Genomic DNA, 24,760 nt, shown 5'->3' with positions numbered 1-24,760 from the left:
GATTAGTGGGACAATTTTCCAAGGTTATTGACTTCGAGCTTCGTACAAGTACCATGTCCAAATCCAGAATTGGGGTTCGGAAGGAGCAGTTAAAGATCATTCAAGAGGAATTCTATCCGGATTCCCAATTTTCTTCTTGATGGAAACGAATCATAGATACAAACATGAATTCCCTGAATATGGAGCAAATGCAACAGAGGATGTTTGGAACAAAGTACCAAATTCTCTCTCCTACCTATGCAAACATCATGAGGAGTGGCATATATCATTCCGTTGGATTTCCACAATGCAGCGAGGTCGTTCTGGAATGCGCAAGACCCTATGATCCTCTTTCCAAGATGATCTGGACTTCCAAAGGGATAACCATTGCCTACTTTGCCGAGGATGCAATTACGCAAGTGTTTGGAATTTCCCGTAGTGTTGATATGAAGGAAAGGACAAAGGATGAATATGAAGCGAAGTATAAATTTAAGGCGGATGCATGTAAGATTGTAGTGAATAAAGAGTGGATGATTGAGTTGAGGCCTCATCATTCCAAGGCGCCAAAGACACTCACGTGCATAGATTTCAAAGAGGAATATAGTGATTTGATATTCCTACTATACTAAATCGAGTGATGGGGATGTCTTAGGGTTCCCTATTTGGTGGATGGATGTTTTACTTTTATCCAGGATTGTACAAGAACAATGATCAATTGGTCAAATATAATCAGTGACAATCTAGATTTTTTGTTGAGGAATTTGGAGAAGACTAAGTCATTCGCCATGACTTCCTACCTTGTGGATATACTTGCTAGATTTGTCACATACAAAGGATTGATATGCAAAGGTGAAGTCGAGAATGGACAAGGACAATATAGAAGCTATGAATGTTATCCACAACTTGATATGCATAGAATTGAAGATTATAGGAGGGTGAATGATGCTTTCACCATGTATATTACGAGGATGTTGCAGGGCGGAATCCACAAGAGGTTGTCCAAGGCACCAACGAAGTTGATTGAACAACATGGATCGTGGTATGTACAATTTCCTGCCTTAACATTCCCAAGGATTCGGGATTCAGATCCAAACCATACAAACTTCCTAGGTATCCTACAGACAGGATGATTGTACTTGACGTGGTGAGACAACTTATAGAATTTGATTTCATCTAGAAGGAGAAGCATAGAACAGGGATGACTTTTCGTATTGCTATAGGGAAAACTTTGGAAGTGTGCCACATTGCCTTTGCAACTAGTACAATGATTGATGAGATTGCATTCTATCGCCTTGGAACTTACAAGAGCAGAGACAAATTTGATCCGCATAATTTTTTTGAAAGAATCAGAGGAGAAAGATTCATACACAAGGTTGACATTGAGGATTATTGGGCAAAACTAATGGATGAACAAGCAGTGAAGAAAAGGATGTGCTCCAAGATGTCAGTGGATTTCATGAGGAAATGTGAACTCTTTCTCATTCCTGATCAGATATTGGATGATAGTGATCATACTCATCCGCAGTATGAGAATGAAATGAAGAGGCCTATCCTATTACCTAGTTGGTCAGAGCCAAAGGTAACAGATTTGAATGTGCTTATGAGAGATGTCATGGATTTCTCTAGAGAGTGGCTAGACAAGCAGATGAACAGATTGATAGATATGGGTGTTGTCTTCACATATGAGAAGATGAAACAAGAGGAGTCCTCTCTTGAAAATGATCAAAGAACAGTTAGTGATGTGAGGATTCATTCTCCGAAACGTAGGAAGAGTGTGCCTGGAGAATCCAAGGCAAAGGGGAAGAAGATTGAAGAAGAACAAACGAAGAAGAAGAAGCAAAAGCCTAGCACTCCTTTGTCCCCCCTTAGTTCCCCATCGGTGAAGGGGGTAGATGTGCCAGAAAAGAGCAAGGAATTTGAACAATGCTCCAATACATTTTTTTGCTAGAGAATATTCAGGAGCTACATGCTACGACGACATTAGCATTGTGGCATGAAGATGATGAGTAGTCGAGATCTCCTATTGTCCTATTGGAGGTTAGCTTGGGTAATAATGTTTTTGATTTGACTAAGGACAAGGAGGATGATGATGATGTTATCTCGGCATTGAGGGGACTTGATTGGGAAATGTGTCTTGATGATGGAATGGAAATATCTACCATTCCCGATTGGTTGATGAAGAGCATGGAGAAAAGTAAGAAGATGGTAGAGGCCCAAACTATTGATGATATTGATGACCACTTAGCCAAGAGTAATAAGGAGAAGGAACCTAAGAAGGCTAAGATACTTTAAAATATAGTTAGAGATGAAACAAGAATGTGAATTGCACAAGTGGCTATCCTGATGGGCGATGTGACTAGAGATGTTGCTACTCCTATGTATTTCTAGATCACTTTGGTTGCCCTTGGACAAACTACAAAAGAACAGGAACTCTAGGAACTTGGTGATACAATTCGGGTGATCGATTGAAGGTTAGACATGGAGATTGAAAAGAAAGAAAAATACAAGGAAGAAAATATCAAGCTTAAGGAGCATATTGCAGGGATAAGGCATGAGGATCCCACCGTTATTTCGCCTATCGCAGTTGATCGTGGACTTCATTTTGATCATGAGGCAGCGAGGAGTACACATGCAGAGTTTGGTAGATGGATTGAAGATGTGAAGAAGTAGGCAAATGATTTCCTTAGTTAGTCCATGTATTTGACAGGACAATGGCACTTATATATATAGAATGCAAGATTTGGAGGGAGTTTGGGATGAATTCTAGCCTATACAGGAGATCATTCCTCGCCTCAGAGTTTTGAAGAAAATTCCGATGTCCACATTGATTCAGGAGAGAGTTGTGCACGCAGGAGATAGATACAATTTCCATGGTTAGTATTGTTCATTGGCCATGTGACGGAAATCCACTTATGAGCATGCACAGAAGGATTGTGCAGAGATGGAAGGATTGATTCAGGAGATACAATCAAAGATCCTTACGTCCATTGAAGAATTGTTGGGGATAGATATCGGTATTGCCCGCGATCTACACTTAGAAGAATTGAGAGATAAGATGAAGCTCATGTACTTAAACCAGTTGGACTCTTTGAAGAAGAATTAGATTGATGATTTAGTTTCCTTGCTGATTGTTGTGACATATTCACACATCGCCCCATTGCAAATGGGGACCCCTACCTTTTTTGCTTTCTGGGGTTTGCTTTCTAGGGTTTTTAGGGTTTTGTCTGTTAGCCTTTGCATTTTGAGTGTCGCTAGGGGGATCACTAAGATAGCAGGCTCTGTTTTAACTTAAGGTGAGTTAGTGGATGCTTTGGATTAGGGTCATCTTTGAAAGTCTTCCTTAGGACAAAGTTTTGCTCTTGTTGCTAATTGTGTCTTGTTTGAGTTTGAGGAGGTCAATGAAGCTTGGTGAGTGAATATCCTCTTTGAAGGTCTGAGTTAGGTCAAGTTGGTGAGTGATGAAGTCTGGAATGTCATCCTGATCTTCAAATGTCCTGAAATTTGGCTGTCTGGAATGTCATCCTGATCTTGAAATTTGACTGTCTGGAAAATTGAAGAATCCTCCAAAAACTAGATTTTGCATTATAACTCCTGGAGGTCCGAAACCACTCTCAAACATCCTGACACTATATATGGAATATAACTTAAAGTATAAGAATCTTATACTTAAATGTTATATTCCATATATGAATCCTGACGGAGAGACCAACATGTCAAATTTCGCTCCTGACCCTTCCAAAGGGTCCAAAGCGAATTCCAATTTCGCTTCTGACCCTTCCAAAGGGTTCAGAGCGAATTCCTCTATAGGACATTCTACTTTGATCCAAACTTAGAACTAACTCATTCCTAGGCATTATTGAGGGCAAAACACTTATTTGGAGTGAAGAAATATGAAAATGAAGTCAGGATTTGAGCATAAGGAGGAATTTCGCTCCTAACCCTTCCAAAGGGTCCAGAGCGAAATTCCAAGAAGACACCTTTTTTCTCCTTGTTTGCACTAAAAGTCTTGTTCCTTAGACATGTTGTGAAGGTTTTGATATGTTCTTGCCTTGAGAAGTGATTGAAAGCATTAAAAGATGAAGATTTTGACCTAAGACATGGATTTTGCTCCTGACCCTTCCAAAGGGTCCAGAGCAAAATCCACTTTTCCTCCACTTTGCTCTTTGATATGACCAAGTTTGTTGACTTCTAAGGCATGATGGGAAGGTTTTGATGCATATTTGTCTTGGAGAGGAGGTTTGAGGTGATGAAGTGGTGGAAATCAACCTAGAAGGAGAATTTCGCTCCTAACCCTTCCAAAGGGTCCAAAGTGAAATCCACTTTTCCTCCACTTTGCTCTTTCATATGACCAAGTTTGTTGACTTCTAAGGCATGGTGGGAAGGTTTTGATGCATATTTGTCTTTGAGAGGAGGTTTGAGGTGATGAAGTGGTGGAAATCAACCTAGAAGGAGAATTTCGCTCCTGACCCTTCCAAAGGGTCCAGAGTGAAATCCTCAGTTTGACCCCCTATCTTGCCTAAAATGATGAAAATGACCTTGTCTTGAGATGATTTGATGGTAGATTCACTTAAGTGAGAAGAAAGGAAGTTGAATTCAATCAAGTTTGAAGGAGAATTGGATGAAGGAAGTGGGAAACCAACCAAGAACATGGATTTTCGCTCCTGACCCTTCCAAAGGGTCTAGAGCGAAAATCCCCATAGACCTCATTTTCTTCCTTGTTTTGGCCAAGTTCTTAGTTTCTAAGGCATGTTGGAAGGTGGATTGACATGTTTTTGCCTTAGGGAGTGACTCAAAGTGAAAATGTGAAGGATTTTAGCCTAAAATAGAAATTTTGCTCTTGACCCTTCCAAAGGGTCCAGAGCGAAATTCTTGGAAACTCCTATTTTCTTCTTGGGCAAGACAGTGGTTCCTATGGCGTAGGTGCAAGTAGAGTGGTGTATTTTTGCCTTGAAAGGAAGATTGGAGTTGAAAAGATGAAGAGTTAAGCCTAGAATGTGGATTTCGCTCTTGACCCTTCCAGAGGGTCTAGACCGAAATTCCCCAAAACCTCCCTTTTTTCTCAATTTTGTGCCAAGCCAAGTGTGGGTTAGGGTGAATTAGGATTGGAGATGTCCTTAAGCATGGCTTTGAGTTGCTAGTGATCACCAAATGTGAAGGATTTTGGCCTAGAAGGAGAATTTCGCTCCTGACCCTTCCAAAGGGTCCAGAGCGAAATTCTTAAGAGCACCTATTTCTCTTTCAAAACAAGTCAGGTTTTTTATGGCCTGGATAGGAATAGATTGATATGTCCTTGCCCTTTTGAGGTGAATTGAAGTGGAAAAATGATGAAATAAGCTCAAGAAGGTGAATTTCGCTCCTGACCCTTCCAAAGGGTCCAGAGCGAAATTCCTAAAATCCACCTTTTCGTTTCATTTTTGTGTCAAGCTAAGTGTGGATCAAGGTAGATTGAGCTTGGAAGGACCTCTAGGCATGCCTTGGAATGGATTGTGGCCACCAATGGCCAAGATTTTGAGCTAGGACAAGGATTTCACTCTTGACCCTTCCAAAGGGTCCAGAGCGAAATCCTAAATAGGTTCTGTCCCTGGCCATGATTTTTAGCGAAATTCTCCTTTCTAGCCATTTTGAGGGTCAAGCAAGTCTTCCATGTATGGGAGAGGGATCCAAAGATGAGAGTCCAAGTATAGAGAGTGAAAAGGATAGACCTTGGTGAAGGAAAACAAGCAAGTCAAGAATTTCGCTCCTGACCCTTCCAAAGAGGCCAGAGCGAAATTCTCAATTTCACCTAATTTGCTCATGATGAAGGTCAAGAGATGGATTCCCAGGCCTTGGTGGAGAGAATACTAGTGTATGCTTGCCTTGGAAGGCATTTTGGAATAGAGAAATGATAGAATTTGTCCTAGAATGTGAATTTCGCTCCTGACCCTTCCAAAGGGTCCAGAGCGAAATTCTTAAAACCTCTATTTTGCTCCAATTTTGCATCAAGCCTAGTGTTGATTGAGGTTAAAGGCATCCTTAGAGATGCATTTGAGCAAGTTGTGGTCACAAAATGTGAAGATTTTGTCCTAAAATGCAAATTTCGCTCCTAACCCTTCCAAAGGGTCCAAAGCGAAATTCCTTATAGGTCATGTCCTTGGCCAAGGTCCAAAGCGAAATCCTCTCTTTTGGTCTTTTAGGAGGTCAAATCAATGATGTCTTTAGGAGGAAGCGATTCAAAGGTCAAGAGAAGTTCAAGGCAAGGAGATGATGAAATTTGAGCTAAAATGCAAATTTCGCTCCCGACCCTTCCAAAGGGTCCAGAGTGAAATTTTTATAGGGCCTATCCTTGGGGAGAATTTTGAGCAAACTTCATTTTAATGTCTTTTTGTTGATGATTTAAGGTATGGAATGCTATCTTGAGATAAATACATCATGTGTACTTGATCATCTTTTGGTTTGTTTTGCAGGCGGAAGAAAATCAAGCCAGGACAAGGACGACCTATTCTAGTCCATCATCATCAAGGACACTCCAAATGCATGGAGGAAGACTTCAAGTGTTCGAGAAAAGTATTGGGAGATTTCAAGTGTTCAATGAGTTCTAAGCTATCCTCAAGGACTCCATTCTACCACATAAAGACCACAGGATGACAAAGAAGAATGACCTTACCAACACTTCAAAGCAAGGTATGCTACCGGAGAAAGGAGACTTGACAGTAAGGAGGCCTCATCAAGCATATGGGAGTCAAGGAGGTACATCGCGTCAGAGACGGAGAAGGATCAACCAAGACACAAACGTCAAACAAGGCGGCATCCCAGTCATCATTCCTCCAGCTTGATTGGTCCACCTCAGCATGTCCAGATTCAATGTACCTAATTTATCGGAGGCAACACAAACTTTGGTGTACCTACCCCTGCTTCCTATTGGTCCTCACTCCTGGAATGTAATTTTCTAATTGGCTAAGGAAGTTTATTGTAATAAACCCTAATTAGGGTTTCTATCTTGTAATCCTAGCGATTGATTCTAAATCAATCAGAGCCGTCAGTTTGTAAATGGCTCCCTATATAAAGCCTTGGCTCCTCATTTGTAAGGGTTAATGGTTAATGGTTAATAGTTAGCTAATAGTTAATAGTTAGAGAGTAGGAAATAGTTAGAGTAGAGTAGAAAGAGAAGGCAAAGATTGTTGCCAAGATATTGTTGCAAAAGACTTGTAAATTTCATTGAAGAAATGGTGAATTCTATGGGTCAATTCAACAATTTGCATGGTCTCTATACTTCTCAAATTTGATTTCAAGTTATTAGGTGAATGGAAGAAATTTGTATGATCAACGGTGAAATTCGTATATCCATACTACTAGCAGTTTGTTGATTGTAGACTTGCCTTGCGTAGTCAACTGGAGTCAGTCAGCTTAAGCTTAACTTCAATTATCGCTTCTGCATTGATATGCATCAACCTGACGGTGTCCATGCTTGTAGCGGTGATCTAAACATCATAAAGCTTTTCTCAGAAGATCGCACTAATCTTGTGGAGATGATCCTAGGATGTCAAAGCAAGACTGAGTTAGAATTTCATCAAAGATCATTCATTGCTCTTACATTCTTAGCGTTAGAAATAGATCCCGTTCCAACCCTTATTCCTTTTTTCCTTTTTTAAAAATCAAGGGCCGGTGAAATTCCACGTTCCAGTAATATCCAAAGCAAATCAAACGTTCAGGTCGTCAAAAGTAAGTCCCCTTGTGATTCAGCAAAATCACATCGTACCGCAAAGAGCTTATCCACATGTAGAGAACCTACATATCAGAACCGTGGAGTTACTCCGACTGATCCTTCGGCGAGATCTTCAGCAGTCGGGAAACTTTGTTCAAGAGAGGATAAGGTACCTTTAGGTATTTTATTCTGTGTTTGGTCATGTACAAAAAACACATCAACATTGATCCATGTCCATAATTTGCAGAAGCTTATGCTAGATTGGGAGAATACTTTGGATGCTTGTTCTGATGCATTGGATGTGATTGATGTGCAGTAGGAGGCTTTGCCCAGCATTACCATGGAGGAGTTAGTTTCAGTGTTAGCTAGATTTCTAGAATATGTTGTGAGAGAGAGGAATGCAGGCCAGAATCTTCTAGAAGATTCACTACTTGATGATTAGGCATCATTCCATTGGGTCACGTGTTGGTGGCTCTCCTTTTGATGTAAACCCTAATTAGAGAAACTTTAGGGTTATGTTGGCTTGATCTTGCCCCTTGATTTTAAATGAATCTTGGCCATTCATTTCTTTTGAGGCTCTATATAAACCCCATTGCCTCTCATTTGTAAGGGAGATGTTTTTGAGAATTGTCGCTTATATGTTGTAGATTTGAATACAAGTCATTGTTCGATTGATGGTGATTTTGTTGAAGTGTTGAATGCATGTGTGGTTCTCATTGCCTCCAAGTTAGATTAGAATTTGCTTTCAAGTATTTTAGATTGAATGAAGGAATTTGTTGAATGCATTTGTGTGGAATCCATCTAATCCATACCATTAACCTCTTGCTGATTGTACATGGTCAACTAGAATTTTATGCAAACTTAACCTCAATTGTTATACATCAATTGATTATGCATTGGTTTGATGGTATCAATGCCTGATGATAATGATTTGAACATCTATGAAATACACTGTAGATGATTGCACTAAGCTTGTGTCAAATTGTTCATTTTGATGATGACTTTGCCTAGTAGGATTTCATTGAATCATTTACCCTTTTCTTGCATTCTTGGCTTTAGAATAGAATTCCTAAACCCTATTCCTTTTGTTCCCTTTTTAGAAATCCTTGCTAGATTAGATCAAGAGCTTAATTGCAAAATATTAAGTCATCGGCATAGCCTATTCCAATTCCAAATCCATGAAAGATTCCCAAATTGAACAATTATGTAAGTCCCCAACTAAAAACAACAATATCACATCAAGCCATTGAGTTACCCACATGTCAAGAATTGACCGTAGAAACCTTGTTATCGTCTTAGTTGATCAAATATTTAGCATCTGAGGTGATTTTGTTCAAGAGAGGGTAAAATACTTTGGTATTTTATTCTGTGTTCGTATGTGCATAAAATACACAACAAAACCTTGATTAGGGTTTTGCATGTAGCCAAGGCTTGAAGCCTATATAAAGGGGTGACCCCCTCATTTGTAAAAGAGGAGAGATTGTCTGAGATTGTTGCGATAAGCGATTGAAGCAACAAACTATAATACATTGTTCTTTTGATGGTGTACATTGGTCCTGTTTTGTAGCTTGCATTGTCTTACTCTTTTCACTTAGAGTAGATTTGTTTTTTAGTACTTAGATGAACAGGATTGATGAGATTGTTTGCAATGAAATCCTTGCTCATACACTTTGTTAGTAGCTAATTGTTATTAAAGGTTAGTCTGAGCCTTTTTATGTGGAAACTTAACTTCGATCATCGGGTGGATATTGTTCTTTGATTGTTTTCGTTGGTGATATGAAAAACTCTTGCACAACCTTTGAAGATTGCACCGTCTTTGTGTAGTTGTACAAAGTTGGCGAAGCAAAGTGCGGTTGGTTTCACCCAAGCAATCATTGTATCTTTGTTCTTAGAGTTAGCATAGCTTTCCTAAACCCTCTCTTGTTTACTTTTTGCATATTTCAACCCAAAAATCCTAAAAAGGAGCTTTTCGTTGGCAAATCATTCGTGAATCGAATTCCTTGAAAGTTATAAATTGTTTAATCTTCTTCATGTGTGCGTAAGTCCCCTTGGATTATCGGCAAATCACATCAAGCCTACTGAGTCACATCCATTGCATAACCAAAACCTTGGAGTCAATTGTTTGAACTTACTGCAATCTTAGCATACGATTGAATTTTGATAAAGAGAGAGTATAGTGATCGTTGGGCAACTTTATTCTGTGTTAGGCAATAGGCGCTATCATAAAAATGTTAACAATTGACACTCATTTGATTGGTTTCAATATGTTATCATTGATGGCAACATGTTCCGGCTTTCATATCTTGGTTTGGTTGTTTACCGGCAGACACTTCATTGGCACCGACACTGGCAGGTATCTTCACCGGTAGGAGGAATTCTATGGCTGCCGGCATTGCAAGCCGACATGACTTCATCAGGATACTGGTATAGGAGGCCGACATCATTTGGAAGATCTGGCAATCGGCAATTGATTTTGATATTTATGTATATATGTAATTGAGCCAACATGTATATTCATTTTGTAATTATCTATGTAAGCCGACATAAGGCATGAAGGATTGTAAGGGTATATAGGTTAGTTGATTAGATCATTTTGTGATATGTTAGATGATGTGATGTAATATGAGTGAGAGAGATAATTGTAATGCGAGGAATGTTGATTATGTAAGAGGTTATTCCGGTAAGGGTTTAGGGTTTCAAAATCGGAACAGTCAGAGCTTGAACCGGAACTCAATCAGGCATAGCAGATGCATTATATGAGTTCTACTGTTATTGCAAATCCTATTGTTATAGCACCTACTTTTATTGCAAATCCTAGTGCTGTGGAGGTTAAGGATCGTCCTAGGCCGACTTTCAAACAATGTCCGCATATTGCCACCTTGGATGACTCGGTTGGCGCTTTTTCCCGTGTCCAGGAAGGAGTTGTATATGTGGAAGATGTCAGAACATACATTCACTGCCACATTGAGGATTTGGGTACCAGTGATATCAAGAGCATGTATATGAGCGAGTTGATGGGAGACTCCGGAAAGATCAAGCCCGAGTACAAGCACATTGAGGATCTAGGGTTTACCGACATTATGGATATTCCTGAATTTGAGGATGAGATTACAAGATATGTTTTGAGCAGAGTGCATGGAGAATTCATTTGGTTGGACAAACCTTATAAGATCTCGAAGGAGGCCATTCGAGCCATCACCGATTTGCCACAGATTGGTCAGTGTCCAGAGAAGAAGATTTCTAATGATCAGGTTAACAAACTCACCAGCGATCGATCAGGGTTAGCACCATTACAGATAGAGATATCAGATTCGGTAGCATGATTATTGCATACAAGGTTACTCAATCCAATCGACTTAATTCTGTTTCTAGCCCCTGCATTTATGCTGCACATAAGATCATGAGGGAAAATGAGAAGTTAGATCTCTGTGGATGGATGTTAGATGAGTTGTTAATTAACCTAGGGAAGATCAAAGGGGAGAAGAAGGGAACATTCCGGTATGGAAATCTTATTGTCTGTTTGATGCTATTTTTCATTAATGAAACTCCCAGTTTTGGGAAGAGACAATGGGCATTTGATATCCTGGTAGGAAGACAATTGAAACAATCTATTGCTACATTGAGTAGTCAGTGAGATGATAAAGTTTGGGGTTACTTCCAGGCATTCCAGAAGGCTATGAAATCTAGAGAAAGGGTTCCAAAGCAAATTGTTGAGAAATACTCAACCGAGATATGCTTCATGATTAAAAAGGATGAAACCTTGATGGAAGCAGTCAAACCTCGAAAGACATGGATTGAAGAGATGGGTTATGAAGTTGATGCACAGATTTTGGATGCTTATGCAAAGATGTTAATTGATGCACCTATTGATAAGCTGAGAAATCCTTTGGTACTGCAGAACAAAAGAAGCAAGAGGTTCAAACTGAGTTTAACTGGAAGAAGAGGGAGAAACAACAAGGCAAGGCTAGCAAATTTGTTGAACAAGTATCTTAGGACATCAAGGCATTAATGGATGCTCTGGAAAAAGGAAGGAAGAGGAAAGAGCCTGAAATTTTTATTGAGCCTATTCCATCAGACTCTGGAACTGAAGATGACACACCCTTAGCATTCAAGAGGGTATTAAGGAAGAAAGGTGAAGAATCTAAGGAGGAAGCAAGGAAGCAACCGGTAAGGAAGGTTACAATCAAGGTACCGGCAAAGAAAAAAGCTCCAAAGGAAACACCTTCTGCACCATTCGGTACTGGAAGAAGAAAGAAGATGGATGACACAAACCTAGCAATTGGCATCGGTAATGTAACTATTATTCCACCTAAGACTTGTGCAGAATTGGTAGATGAAATTATTGAGAATGGTATGTTGAAAAATGTACAATTATATTATGAGCATTTAGATGATGATGAGCAAAGAGAAGTTGAGGAAGCAGTTTTGTTATATTTGGATATATATAAGAAAGCTTTGTTGGAAATTGAGAAGCAAATATCGGCACAACTATATGACAACCTAGATGGTAGAAGATTATCAGCTATCGAGGAGGATAAGCAGATAAAGATTCAAGAGTTGTTAACTACTTGTGGATCCATTACTCTAGAGGAGTTGGATAGGACACTCGAGGTTGCAGACAAAAAAATCTTTCACAGCAAGCATAGGATAGTCAGTCTTATGTTAGGAAGGGTTAATGATACAATTAGTGAGACCCACAAGGCATGGGTCCAATTCTTTGCTGAAAACCCTGGTTTCTACACTTCACCGAAGGCTAAAACTGACACTACAGACATCCCTGTTGAAGGGAAAGGTAAAGGCATAATGGGTACCTCATCTACAATTTTGAAAGATATTAAGATATTGGATATAAAGCCCCCGGTAGAATCTAATGTACATGACACAAAGGTGATACCGGCAAATGTAGAGATACTGACAGATTCAGAGAGTGTACAGGTTATAAATGTTGAGGACAATAGTCCTTCGGATCAGAATGTACAGGTTGAGGACACAATTCATAAGGAGGAACCAACAGTAACTGATACTGCACCAAGTGGCGAAGCCACCAGTGCAAAAGAGGAAGCTATGAAAGTTGATAAACCATCAGAGGAGAAGAAAGAGGAATCCGGCAGGGAACTAGTAGTGAGCGCATCATTGTTGTCAATTGACACCTCACAGGTAGAACAAAAAAGCTTAACTGAGATGAGTTCTACTGAGCTCGTGATGATAGTTGCACAAAAGATGATGAAGGAAGGATCTGTGGACAAAGGAGTTATTGATCAATCAATCCCAATTTTGCATAGACTTGTCCCGGAGTGCAAATTTGACAAAGGAGCAAGCCCATCCGGCAAGCTTAAAACAATCACAGAGCGCATTTCTAAGGACTTTCAATCTTTACACCAGATATCTAACCGACAGGCACTGGAGAGGTTTACACAAGCTAAGAGAGCTACTTTTGATCAGATGATTGAATCGGAGAAGAAAGAGATTATTGATAAACTAAAGTTGATTGATAATGCTTTAAGGCAATGTACAAATATTTATAGAGTATGTTGCAACACAGGTTTACTTACAACAGATTTAGATAAGAGGATTAAGGATACTCAGGAGAAGATTGTAGGTATTATCAATTCTTTTGATGGCTCAAATTCTTTGACTACATCTATTGATGGTTAGATCTTATTGTTGGAAGCTCAAGTTTCAGCTCTTGAGAGGGATACGGATAAAATCATTAGGAGAGCTAAAGGTCTCAGAGGATTGGTGAGTCCCTGGTTGGACTCATTAAGTGTACATAAGGAGTATTGATATGGTTGGTAGGCCCACACCGACAAAACTTAAGGATAAAGAGTCATATGCTCACATGCTTAATGGACTTGTATCTGTTTCCAGCACATTCAAATCCGGTTGGGATACTTATCTAGAGCTTTTGGAGAAAGCCTATCTGGAAATTTTCAAATATATTCAGCTTCGGTAAGGTGTTTTGGGACATTCTTTGTACAGTCTTTCATTCTTCGTCCCGGTTTTTGGTATTTTTTTTGGCATTGATGTCAAAGGGGGAGGTATAGGTGAAAAATATATTCTTGACATCGGGAGGTCTGGAGTATTTTGTTCAAATCATGATCACAAATGGACATTCAGCTCAAGGGGAGCAGTCTCAGGGTGAAACTGGCAGATGGAAACCACTATCATTTTTCACATGAGTGTTGCCATCAATGCCAAAGGGGGAGATTGTTGGCAATTGACACTCATTTGATTGGTTTCAATATGTTGTCATTGATGGCAACATGTTCCGGCTTTCATATCTTGGTTTGGTTGTTTATCGACAAACACTTCACCGACATCGGCACCGGTAGGTATCTTCACCGGTAGGAGGAATTCTATGGGTACCAGCATTGCAGGCCGACATGACTTCATTAGGATACTGGTATAGGAGGCCGACATCATTTGGGAGATCCGACAATCGGCAATTGATTTTGATATTTATGTATATGTGTAATTGAGCCGACATGTATATTCATTTTGTAATTGTCTATGTAAGCTGACATAAGGCATGAAGGATTGTAAGGGTATATAGGTTAGTTGATTAGATCATTTTGTGATATGTTAGATGATGTGATGGAATATGAGTGAGAGAGATAATTGTAATGCGAGGAATGTTGATTATGTAAGAGGTTATTCCGGTAAGGGTTTAGGGTTTCAGAACCGGAACAGTTAGAGCTTGAACCGGAACTCAATCAGGCATAGCAAATGCATTATATGAGTTCAGTTTTATGTTTTCTTATTCAAAGTGATTGTAGTCAGTGAGACTCCTTTGTGATGAGCAGTGTGCTCTAGGCTGTAAGCCTTCCTGCAAGTGCAGGTCCCCATATTTTGTAATATATCTTCACATGGCCAATAGATTGATATTGTGGGTCATAAATTCCACCGTGGTTTTTCCTCTTTGAGGTTTTCCACCTATAATTCTCTATGTTATGGTATTCATTTGTGTGATTGGCTTATTGATTGCTTTACTTCTTTCAATCTTATATGTACCGGTTTACCGGTTGGTGAATGCATATTTTAATAAGGTTAAAATTGATCATTCCGGTAGAACACTGATTCACGCCCCCCCCTCTCAGTGTTCTTGGATTCCAACAAAAAAACACGTCAACATGCCCCTTATAACTTAATTTTTAGAGAACAAAACAAAATTTGAAAATTTAATTAGTTTTGTAAGGCTCCTAGACTATAGAATGCAAAGCCAATGCCCTTGTATCTTGGTTCTCCCTTCGGTTGTGGTCATGATCATCAAATGCCTCATTTGAGATGGCTAAATCTTTATCATCAAATAGCAGCTTTTCATCAGCTTTGATCCTTTTTATTTTGTATCAATTTCATCAAGGTTATTGTGTTGAGCATCTTTGATTAAATAATATTTAGATTTAGATAATGTCTAGCGATGTGGAGATTGTTGGAACATGTTTGCGGTTGCGCCAAAAGATCAACCTGTTAAAGCCCAATACAAACGCCAGAGATAAACGGATCCACAAGAGGTTGTTAGTCCATGTGTTTGAAGGGAGACATTGGCGATTAGTCCAACAATCTCCTCATCAGCGTCACATGAGAGGATTTGAACTCGCGACCTAACTTTGATACAAATTGTTGGAACACATTTGCCGTTGTGCCAAAAGATCAACTTGTTAACCCCCGATACAAATGCCAAAGATAAACGGATCCACCTGAGGCTGTTAGTCCATGTCCCAAATCCAAAGAGGGCCACTAGCGATTAGCCCAACAAAGATAACAACCATCTAGCATTAATAATCTCCCATATTGGCGTGTACATGCTTGTTATTCTACATTTTATAACTTGCTGCCTTCTTTGTCCTATTTATGGCCTTGTAAAAATAACCCATGGGAGATTTTTCCCCATCAACTAATCTTAGCATTTTGATCAAGTAAATTTGCACAATCTCATGTGCATTTGTCCAAAACAATTAAAAAACAAGGCATGCATTGGCGATGTCATCCATGTGATTGCCAAAGCTGGATTCAGACTAATTTGATAAAACATACATGTTTTTGACGTTCATTGTGCACATCAATTTTGCAATGCAATGAAGTGAGTGGCAAATTGGAGCACACTTGGTTGAGTGAGTTTCTTACCCTAGTAAAGAATCCCGCCATACCAAAACCCTAGTGTGATTACATAAGAACTTAGTGATGGGTCTCCCCCTTTCTATTGTAGCCGTAACCCATAAAAGTTTTCCAATGTCTGGTTAAATCAACACAATACATTGCACATGGGCTTCAAAAATATGTAGGGTATTGCTCTATTAGAAGTTTTCCCTCCACTACACAATTAGTTGCATTATTCATGAAATTTAACCATGCATTTTGACTCAACCCTAGTCACTACCACAGCAAACAAGAAGAAACCCATCTCGGCTGATTTCACTCTCATATGCATACATAGATTTGAAGAAGATCGTGCCAATCTTGGATGCCACAAGGAAATTGATCATTATATTGTTCCTTCTATCCATCCACTTATTTAATATTATGGTGTAACATGTCTTTGTGTGGTCCTTGTGATGCTCAACAAATAACTCGCGAACATCTTGTACTGCTTCTTTTAGCATGTCAACTCGTAAGGCTCTCTTATGATGGGGCAGTCAAACCAAGACTCACAACACCAATGGCATCAACGACTACTTGCCAATAGGTAGGACGTTCAACATTGAATGGGAAGCTTTACTAATGCTAGAAGTCTATATAAAATGCATTACAAATCATCAAGTGAGGGAATAAACGGCTGTTATCGATTGATACAAAGTTCTGATTAGCAAATCAGACTACTGCAACATGAAAAATGAGACCAAATAACATTGATAAACAATATGTTCAAGTGCCCAACATGAAGAATACCTCTGGTAGATGAAACAAGAGACTGATGTAGGTCTGATTTTACTTTGTAACTGCTGTCATTTTGTCAAACAGATTTGATGCACTGTTAATATGCTGCAAACTCCTTTGTATGTTGATGAAACACCCCAAAAAGCATGAATCACGCTCCAAACTGAGACAGCAAAGAAATATGCACTCCAAACTGCCACTAATACACACCCAAACACACCGAAACTGAAAATTAGCAAAATGTTAGGAGGCAATCTGACTTGCACAGGTCTGATATAAAATTGGAAACTGGAATAGCACACCCAAAACTTCATAAATCAAGCATAATGTTAGAAAACCCACTCAAAGAGTCTATGGTGGGGTTTTTCAGCCTAGGTGTCACCTTTCCAACAGAAAATAGCTCCTAAAAGGAAGCGCTTGGACTCCTATTTCGCATGCCTCTGTTACATGTTATGACCAACAAGACTTGGTATGGCCTTTTTTCCCTAAATTCTCAATCCCAAGTAATGTAAGGAATGAAATAGAGATATCATTTACCAATTAGGTCGTGATTGAGACCCCTCAAACATGTTAGATATAAAATCGATCATTCCTACTAGGGTTAGGGACATTATCTTAATCGTTATTGTAAATTACATAATATACATGTGGGACTCCCTTAAGGCTTTTCCCAACAACCCCTCATCATTATGGAGCACCACCTGGGAGATCATACAAGGCGCCTCGAGCTGTTCCATCCAGCCCAAGAGCATGGAATGACATCTGTCATTCGGCCTCCCAGCCCCACTTGGGGTATCTCTACCAGAATGGCTTCCTAGCTACTTGCATTCCTCATATGCACTATCTCCCCTCCATAATGGGACGGCAGATTGGCTGAAGCTTTATAGGAATCTCTATTATAATTAATTACTCATATCTATATATACTAATAATAATAGGGATGATAACATTAATTACTAAGCATTAATATAGGATGCCTAAATATGATCAAGATTATGTAGCATCATACACAGCACTTGGTAATTAACCAAGTCTGCTGATATCTTTGCAAATATAACTCTTTACTTTATTTGTTTCCCTTTCTATTGTCTGCTGTTCCATCTAGTATATGGATCTGTTTTTGTTCTCTTCTTCTTTGCAGATTGATCTGATATAGCCTCTAAGAGGAGGCATAGAGTCATCTCCTTTGCAAGAGTTGCCTTGCTTCCCAAGCACGTGTCTCTTCCTTGCTGATCGCTGTCCCTTCAAGACATGGTTGGTTTATTAATGATTTGTTTAGGATTATAATTTCTTTTGTTTCTAACTAATAATTAATAGGATGATTTAAACAGTAACTCTGTCTTTTTCAGATTAATTAATCTGATTACTGATTCTTTTTGTGATATAGATCCGCTTTTGGAATTAGTATGCCTTGAATGAATCCGTGAATGATCCACCAACACCTCCTATTTATACCTTTCAACTAACACCTCTTCATCAAAGGTTGCAACCTTTCACAGGTTGGCTAGCAATTAGATTTAATTATACATTTTATTATTTCCAAACCCTTGCCCAAAGCTGGTCGCTCCATGGAGGTCAGCCCTAGCAAACACAAACTCAGTCAGCCGTTAAATAATCACAAGCATTTTATTTTATTATTTTTTATTAGCAATTTACTGTTATTAATATAGGTCAGCCTCTGTTATTTATCCTTGGTCAAAATAATTACATCTTCTTGAACAGGTCGGCCCTCCTTATGGTCTGCAATCTAGGGTATAAAGCCCTCATCTCAACACTCCATCACATGTCCTTCACACCCTTCAACTTGTACGGCCTGTAATGAAATATCAAGAGAATCCAAATGGCATAAAAAGGACTACAAATAACTTCAAATAATATACCAACAAGAGAGTGACCAACATATGGTATGGCCTGGTTGCACAATAAAACTCCTTCAAAACCACCACAGATATGAGCAAACAAAATATCAAAACACTTAGAAAATGTCCATCTTTGCATCCAAACTGTAAGATATTCACTTGCAGGCATAGCTGTGACTTTTGGATTGAATCATCAAATCTGGCTAGGAGGGTTTTTGTCCTTGAAACTGGTATTTCTTAGAGGTTTTTTGACCTCAAGAAATAAGAAGCTCTCAACTCCTTAGAGTAAAAGCAGATATTAAAAAATGGTAGCCCTTTTTTCTTCATAGCTTCTCTTTTTATAGCTTTTCTTGGTGAATAAAATATTAATTTTCTCATTTTGGCTCCATATTCACTTTAATATCTAAAAATCAGTTGTAAGTGTGACCACCTTTTTCCCCCTTGGGTCTAACGCCTCCTTTTTGCACAACTTAAATCACTTTCATTATTTAAATAATTAAATAAGTTGTCAACTTAAAAATATAAGAAATATTATAATATTACATTGATAATTATTTTATATATTTTTCCCTTTTTTCATGCCAATTAGCTTATGGAAAAATGTGGAAGATAAGCAAGTGAGAGAAAGGGACATTACACTCGAAGAACGAGAGAATGTAGAAATATAAGCTTTTGTTTGTTGCGGAAGTTCCTTTTCATCTAAAGTCCCCACCGTAACGTTAATGTCATTTGATGGTTTCGTGGATGATTTAATGGTAGCACTTTCTTTTTCAACTCTGCTTTCCATAGTGTCTTCAAGAGACAATAAAGCTTCATTCCCACAAAAAATGCAATTTAGGTTTCATGAATTGGGCATGAAATTGCAATAGGGCCATGCAAAGTTCTTCTCTTGAGGTACTATCAGCTGAATATATGAGAACCTATAGGTATGGTAATCAAGATCCTAACAATAACCTAAACTAAAAAATGTCTAGAGTTAGGCTTAGGAAAAATAAAAATTAAAAAATTATTGAGTTCTATAAACCTAAACTAAAAAAATAGTTTAGATTGTTAGGGTTAGTAACCTGCACTAACCTCAGTTGTTAACCTAAAAACAGTTTAGGGTTGGGGTTTAGCAACTTAATAAAATTTAAGCTCAAGAATAAAATGTCCAAAATTTAGCATCAAACTAAAAAAACTGTGTTCCCTGGGGACATGTCCCCATACCAGGGATGTTCTAGGGACTTGTAGATGCCTCAAGAACATCTCCCTGCCGTCTCCAATCAATTTTTTTTGGCCTTAATGTCCCAAAAACATGGGAATTCTTGGTGATGAATGGTTGTCCCAAAAACAACTGTGGACATTAATGACAACCCCTGACCATCCTAGGGACAACTAGCCATCACCTGTGCCCCTTGGGTTGGTTGACTTCTTCTATGTGACCCTTCTTATTGTCAGTGAAGCAATTATCCTCAACATGAGCTTACACTCCGTTGCATCACTTCTTGCTTTTGTGACCACTCTAGCAGTCTCTATCATAAGACCTGCTCTTGTGCCCATTGTCTCTACCTACTTGGTCTTCATTGGGCACAACTCCTTGTCTTGGTTCCCCTTGAAGTCTTGCTTTGCCTTTTCCTTCCTCAAATGACCCTGCTGCGTCAACCAAGAACACACCTATTGGTGAGCCTGTCTTGTTCTGCAACCAATAAAGAACACAATATGGTAAGGCAATCTTTTGTTCCTCCCATGTACTGTCTGTAGTAGACAATAATGTGGGCAGAAATATATTATATGTTGGCTTCAATCTCTCAAGGATGTCTCAATGATCTCTCTGGAATTCATGAACTCTTTGTCATTCTCGTTCAATTGACACAGAAGATCCTTTACATGGACTATGCAATTCCCAGTTGTATCAAATACCAATGGATCAACTGCATGTGGCTAGTGATTTAATTAATAAACCCTTGACTTGCAATTTTTTTCTTGAGTAAATTCGAAATAGCCTTTTGGAGTTTGACTCGTTAAAGTGAAAATCAAAGCTAGCTTAATCTAGTTGATTGCAATAGGCAGCTTTCTCCTCAACAGAAGGAACTTTTCGGTTGCACATGCAATTTTCTATAATCCCATGGTCTGCAAAGCAATTTTAATGAGTGGTTCCCAAGCCTGATAATTGTGTTCCATTAACACAGTGTTTCTTAAAATTATTTTCTTTTTCAGAAAAATTAAGATCTTGGAGGAATAGTGCAAATGCTGATAAAATTAGTACCACTGCAAAGAGCTCTGGAAATTCTTTTAAACTGTTCAAAGATGGTCTCAAATGGAGTACACATGATAAAATTACAGTCATTCAAAGTTTAGCTACCTTGCTGCAAAATTAAAATTGGAAAAATAAAAATAAAATAAAAAAACTTTGAAAATTAGTAGGGAATCATATGATCACATCACTTACCACAACCCAGTGCGCTGATTGTGTAGATTTCTCTGTTGATCACTACCACTTGGACTTGAGTGTTTTGATGTAATTGTTGATCGGAAAAATTGCATAAATATGCTAAAGTTTGACCCAAAGACATTTGTCAGGCAACACAACTTAATCTTTGGGAGTTTTGGCAATTTTTTTAATTTTTCAGGCACATGTGCAAGAACAGTCAAGAGTCTCTAGTGTAACACACCTCAGAAATTAAAGTGTCATGACTGAACCACTAACCTTCCGCACAAATTGCTGACCACAACATAACTTACAACAGAACCACTGCTGGGTCTGCCTCAAATGGCACCTTAGTATCTTTGTGCCAACCAAGTAGGCTAGGTCTGCACACACACCAAGTATTGGGTGCATCAGGCTGTTTAACTTTATTAAATCCTCCCCAAAATCTGCCACATGAGCCACTGGTCGACATCACTCACCATACAACTTCCCGCTACTGCTTTGCTTCAGTCTACATGTACAGTCACTAATCTGATGAGCAGTTGGCTTGCTTCCCGCTAGACCTTGAAATTTTATAAGGCAATTTCAGATATCTAAATGGATAATTTCTTTATTGAACAAAAATAAGTCTCCTGATCATAGATTTCTTATATGAACAATTGAACAAGTTTCAATTCTCCAAATATATAGCTCAATGGTATATGGCAACTTTTGGTGACAGATGGGGTTTCCACTATTAACATATTGTTGGAATAGATGATGTTTCTACATGGAGTGGGCACAAAGTTCAACATTATGTGGAACAGCCCTGCAACTCAGTCTTCTGTAGGCACTTCTTTTCCATAATTGACACCTAGTCACAATTCATCCCGAGGGAAAAGGGTTAAAAGGTAAAATGTAGCTCATGTCAACCTCAACCGGTGGTCCAACAAAGAAAATTCAAATACTGATGCACATATTAGGTTGTAGTGTAGAGATTCTATTATTTTAAGTCTGGAAAGAGCCTACAGCAAATACTCGAGGAATGGAAGCAAACCTTGAGAAGACACTAGGCAAAGAATACAAATCAAGAGATCAAGATGAACATGCCATCATTCAGTTTTCTTATGACAATGGAAATCATCATTGTACCTACTTTAATGATGTCTAAATAAGCATGACATTAACAACTCATTACCATTGAAATTTAGTAAAACAATCCTCACATCCTAGCAGAAGTTATCCAAATGACATTTATTTTACTAAAATTCTTCTAAACGTAGGAAGTAAATATATAAATTTTGAAGTGGTGAATGAATCCAGTCTTTTTATATGTGCTTTTACTTTACAGTAGTTCTACTGTAAGTTTAGTTTAATTTCTATTCCATTTTGCTGATTATTCTATTGTTACTGAGACTTTCTGTGTATGGGTGGTATTCAAACATCTTAATGAATTTCTATTAGGTGTTGTTACAAATTTCATTTAGCAAATCCTATTTTAACATTTGGTATTTATTGATTTCGTTGTCATTACATGCTTCTTCTGAACTGGATATTTTTTTTGTTTTACATAGAATACTTTATGATATTTCAAAGATTTCAAGTTGATCACTTTGACTGTAGGGATTCTTGATAAAGCTTAATGTTGGCAAGAAACACAATTTGAGCTCCTCAACTGGTTCATGAGCTTAGTCTTTTTATCTAATGCCTTCACCAGTAAAGATGCAGGATGGAAATCTTATGTTTCCAGAAAAGGATTAGTTCTGGTGGTGTGAAATGGAAAGAATACACGCACATACACAAATGTATTTGTATATATATGTGTGTGTGTGCATGCGTGCCAGTCAATGTGTTATTCATATTCGTTTAAAAAGATTGGTCCTATGCGTACTCAATTCTGTATTATTCTTCTATTCAGTGGATATTGGGATGCAATGTCCAAATTTTGAAGAGAAGCACATGATTTTGTAATGGGCAGATCCTTATTGTAATGAGGGAGAACGCAAATTTCATGTCATTGGTTTTCTTGTTCAAAGTTACAGGGGACACACTCTGCTATCAGAGCTTTGTTTTTATTGCTAATAAAATTATGGCTATATAAGTCAAGAGGCTCTGTGGCCCTATCACACTGTATGCGACAGTTTTGAAGAGACAAACTTCAAATGCGACAGTCCTAGAAAGTAGCATAATTTAATCTAATTACCATTTGAAATTTTCTGCGTTTGTTTTATAAACTCTACTTTATCATCTATTTCAAGAGATGTTTCAATTTTCATTAATTGCAAGCGGCATCATTTTTATCTTATTTTTTATGATAGAATAATTGTTGGTTCTATAGGGGCCCATGCCCAAAGAAAAAGCTATTACAAATAGGCAATAAAACTAGAAAGACCAAAACTGGAGAAAACTCTAAAGCTAAGTTTGGAAGCAAGCCAAGGAAACTAGACAAAACACATCTTGCTAGCCCGCCTAATATTCTCATGGGATTTCAGAACCATTTGAGAAGAAGCCTTCTTTTTCGACATATGATGCTGATATTGAACTGTTGTTCAAATAGCCCTATCTAAGATCAACAACTGTTTGGAAATGAAGAATCCACAGCAATCTTTGAAGGGACACTCATACAAGAGAACTGCGTACACATCATACAGAGGACCACCACCACCTTAACACTGGGAGAAACTGAATGTTACCCAACCAAAGAAGAGACACCAGAACATAGAAAGGAATTTGCAACTAGAAGATGCTACAACCCACCAAAGGAAGATGGGAGGGAGTCGTACCACCCAGGCCCAACAAGTGAAAGTAGAAGACAAGGTTGGAAACAACATAAAGGAGCACCGCTAGAAAGGAGGGGGCTGGGTGTGGGTGCCAAACCATACATTTGAGAAGCATAAGGACTCAAAATCAAGGAAGGTGTAGACATAGCAAGAACCACAAAATTTGAAGAAGTGGGAAGGGGACTAACAACTGATGAAGGTAAGGGGTTGAAGAGCGAGATTGCAAGGACACCTTCAAGACCCCAACCAAAACACAAAAAATAGAAAAATGGTGAGGTCTAGCATTCTTCCACCAAGAAGCTTGAATAGAAACATAATGCTTGATTTTGGAACAAGAATCTTCCTTATGATCAAGGCCATAACATTTTTGGCATCTAAATTCTATATTCTCACAATCTAGTTGTTTCCAAACTCTTCCACTTTGAGCTATATCTTTGCCAGCAAACCCTTTAAGAGTTTTATTTCAACTCGATAGGTGCAAAGGTAGGTGGGAGATGACATCGATCTAAAAGGAACTTTTGACAAAAAGATACAAGGAAATTTACAAATACCTTCCAAAGTGGAGTCTATACAAAACTAGAAAGGAAGGTTTCACAATATAACCCATACAGGAGTCACCAAGAAAGATTTGTAAGAGGGTTGAAAAGGGATGACAAGGCTCTAGAAACAAAAAAAGCCTTATCCCCCAACCAGCATACCTTTGTTTACCTCACTGGGTAAACAGGAAGAATACAGAAATCGAACAGTAATGCACAATGCCAATACAAAAGAAGTACCAGAATAAGCTTGCCATTAATGTCAAAGGATGTTCATATTATAATCTGTCGTCAATATTACATGTGACACGACTAACATGATCCCACTTCGAAGAAAAGGTACACAATATATAATACCCGAAGGGGTGCGACACAACCGTCGCGACTCCAACTACCTACCCGTCGGCCAACTAACTGACCGCCGTAACTCATTATTACCGACGACAACATAAACATAATATAACAACATAACATAATGATTATTCCCGTCAACAACCTTCTCAAGAATAAACTATGTATCTTTAGTACTTTGTAAGAGGGTTGAAAAGGGATGACAAGGCTTTAGAAACAAAAAAAAAAAAAAAAAGCCTTATCCCTAAACCAGCATACCTTCTCAAGAATAAAATATATGTATCTTTAGTAAACTTGAACAATAATGAAAAAGC

General features: G+C 38.5%; 2 protein-coding genes across 3 annotated transcripts in view; both read left to right on the top strand.

Annotated features, from left to right (window-relative positions):
- The window catches only part of LOC131029006 (uncharacterized), a 97,242-nt gene extending 74,248 nt beyond the window's left edge, over positions 1 to 22,994 (top strand). The window contains exon 7 of one of the 2 annotated variants that reach the window (XM_057959386.2): positions 22,497 to 22,994. In XM_057959386.2, the coding sequence (XP_057815369.1) occupies positions 22,497 to 22,554 (58 nt within the window). In that variant the 3' untranslated portion in view covers positions 22,555 to 22,994. Of the gene's footprint in view, positions 1 to 22,402 lie in introns of both variants that reach the window. The other variant, XM_057959387.2, reaches the window with a different exon arrangement.
- On the top strand, positions 9,300 to 18,842 carry LOC131873613 (uncharacterized). The gene is made up of 2 exons (XM_059216515.1): positions 9,300 to 17,788; positions 17,922 to 18,842. Exon 1 carries the CDS (start codon positions 11,669 to 11,671, stop codon positions 13,313 to 13,315), a length of 1,647 nt encoding a protein of 548 aa, XP_059072498.1. The 5' UTR covers positions 9,300 to 11,668; the 3' UTR covers positions 13,316 to 17,788; positions 17,922 to 18,842.
- Positions 22,995 to 24,760: the final 1,766 nt, after the last annotated feature.

Source organism: Cryptomeria japonica, chromosome 1 (genome assembly GCF_030272615.1).
Source record: "Cryptomeria japonica chromosome 1, Sugi_1.0, whole genome shotgun sequence".
NCBI classification, from domain to species: Eukaryota; Viridiplantae; Streptophyta; class Pinopsida; order Cupressales; family Cupressaceae; genus Cryptomeria; species Cryptomeria japonica.
Note: the sequence above shows the minus strand (reverse complement) of the source record. Positions and strands in the feature narration are given on the sequence as shown.

What these genes read in the sequence shown, in the direction of transcription:
- LOC131873613 (XM_059216515.1), top strand. Translation starts at nt 11,669, where the DNA reads ATGGATGCTCTGGAAAAAGGAAGGAAGAGGAAAGAGCCTGAAATTTTT.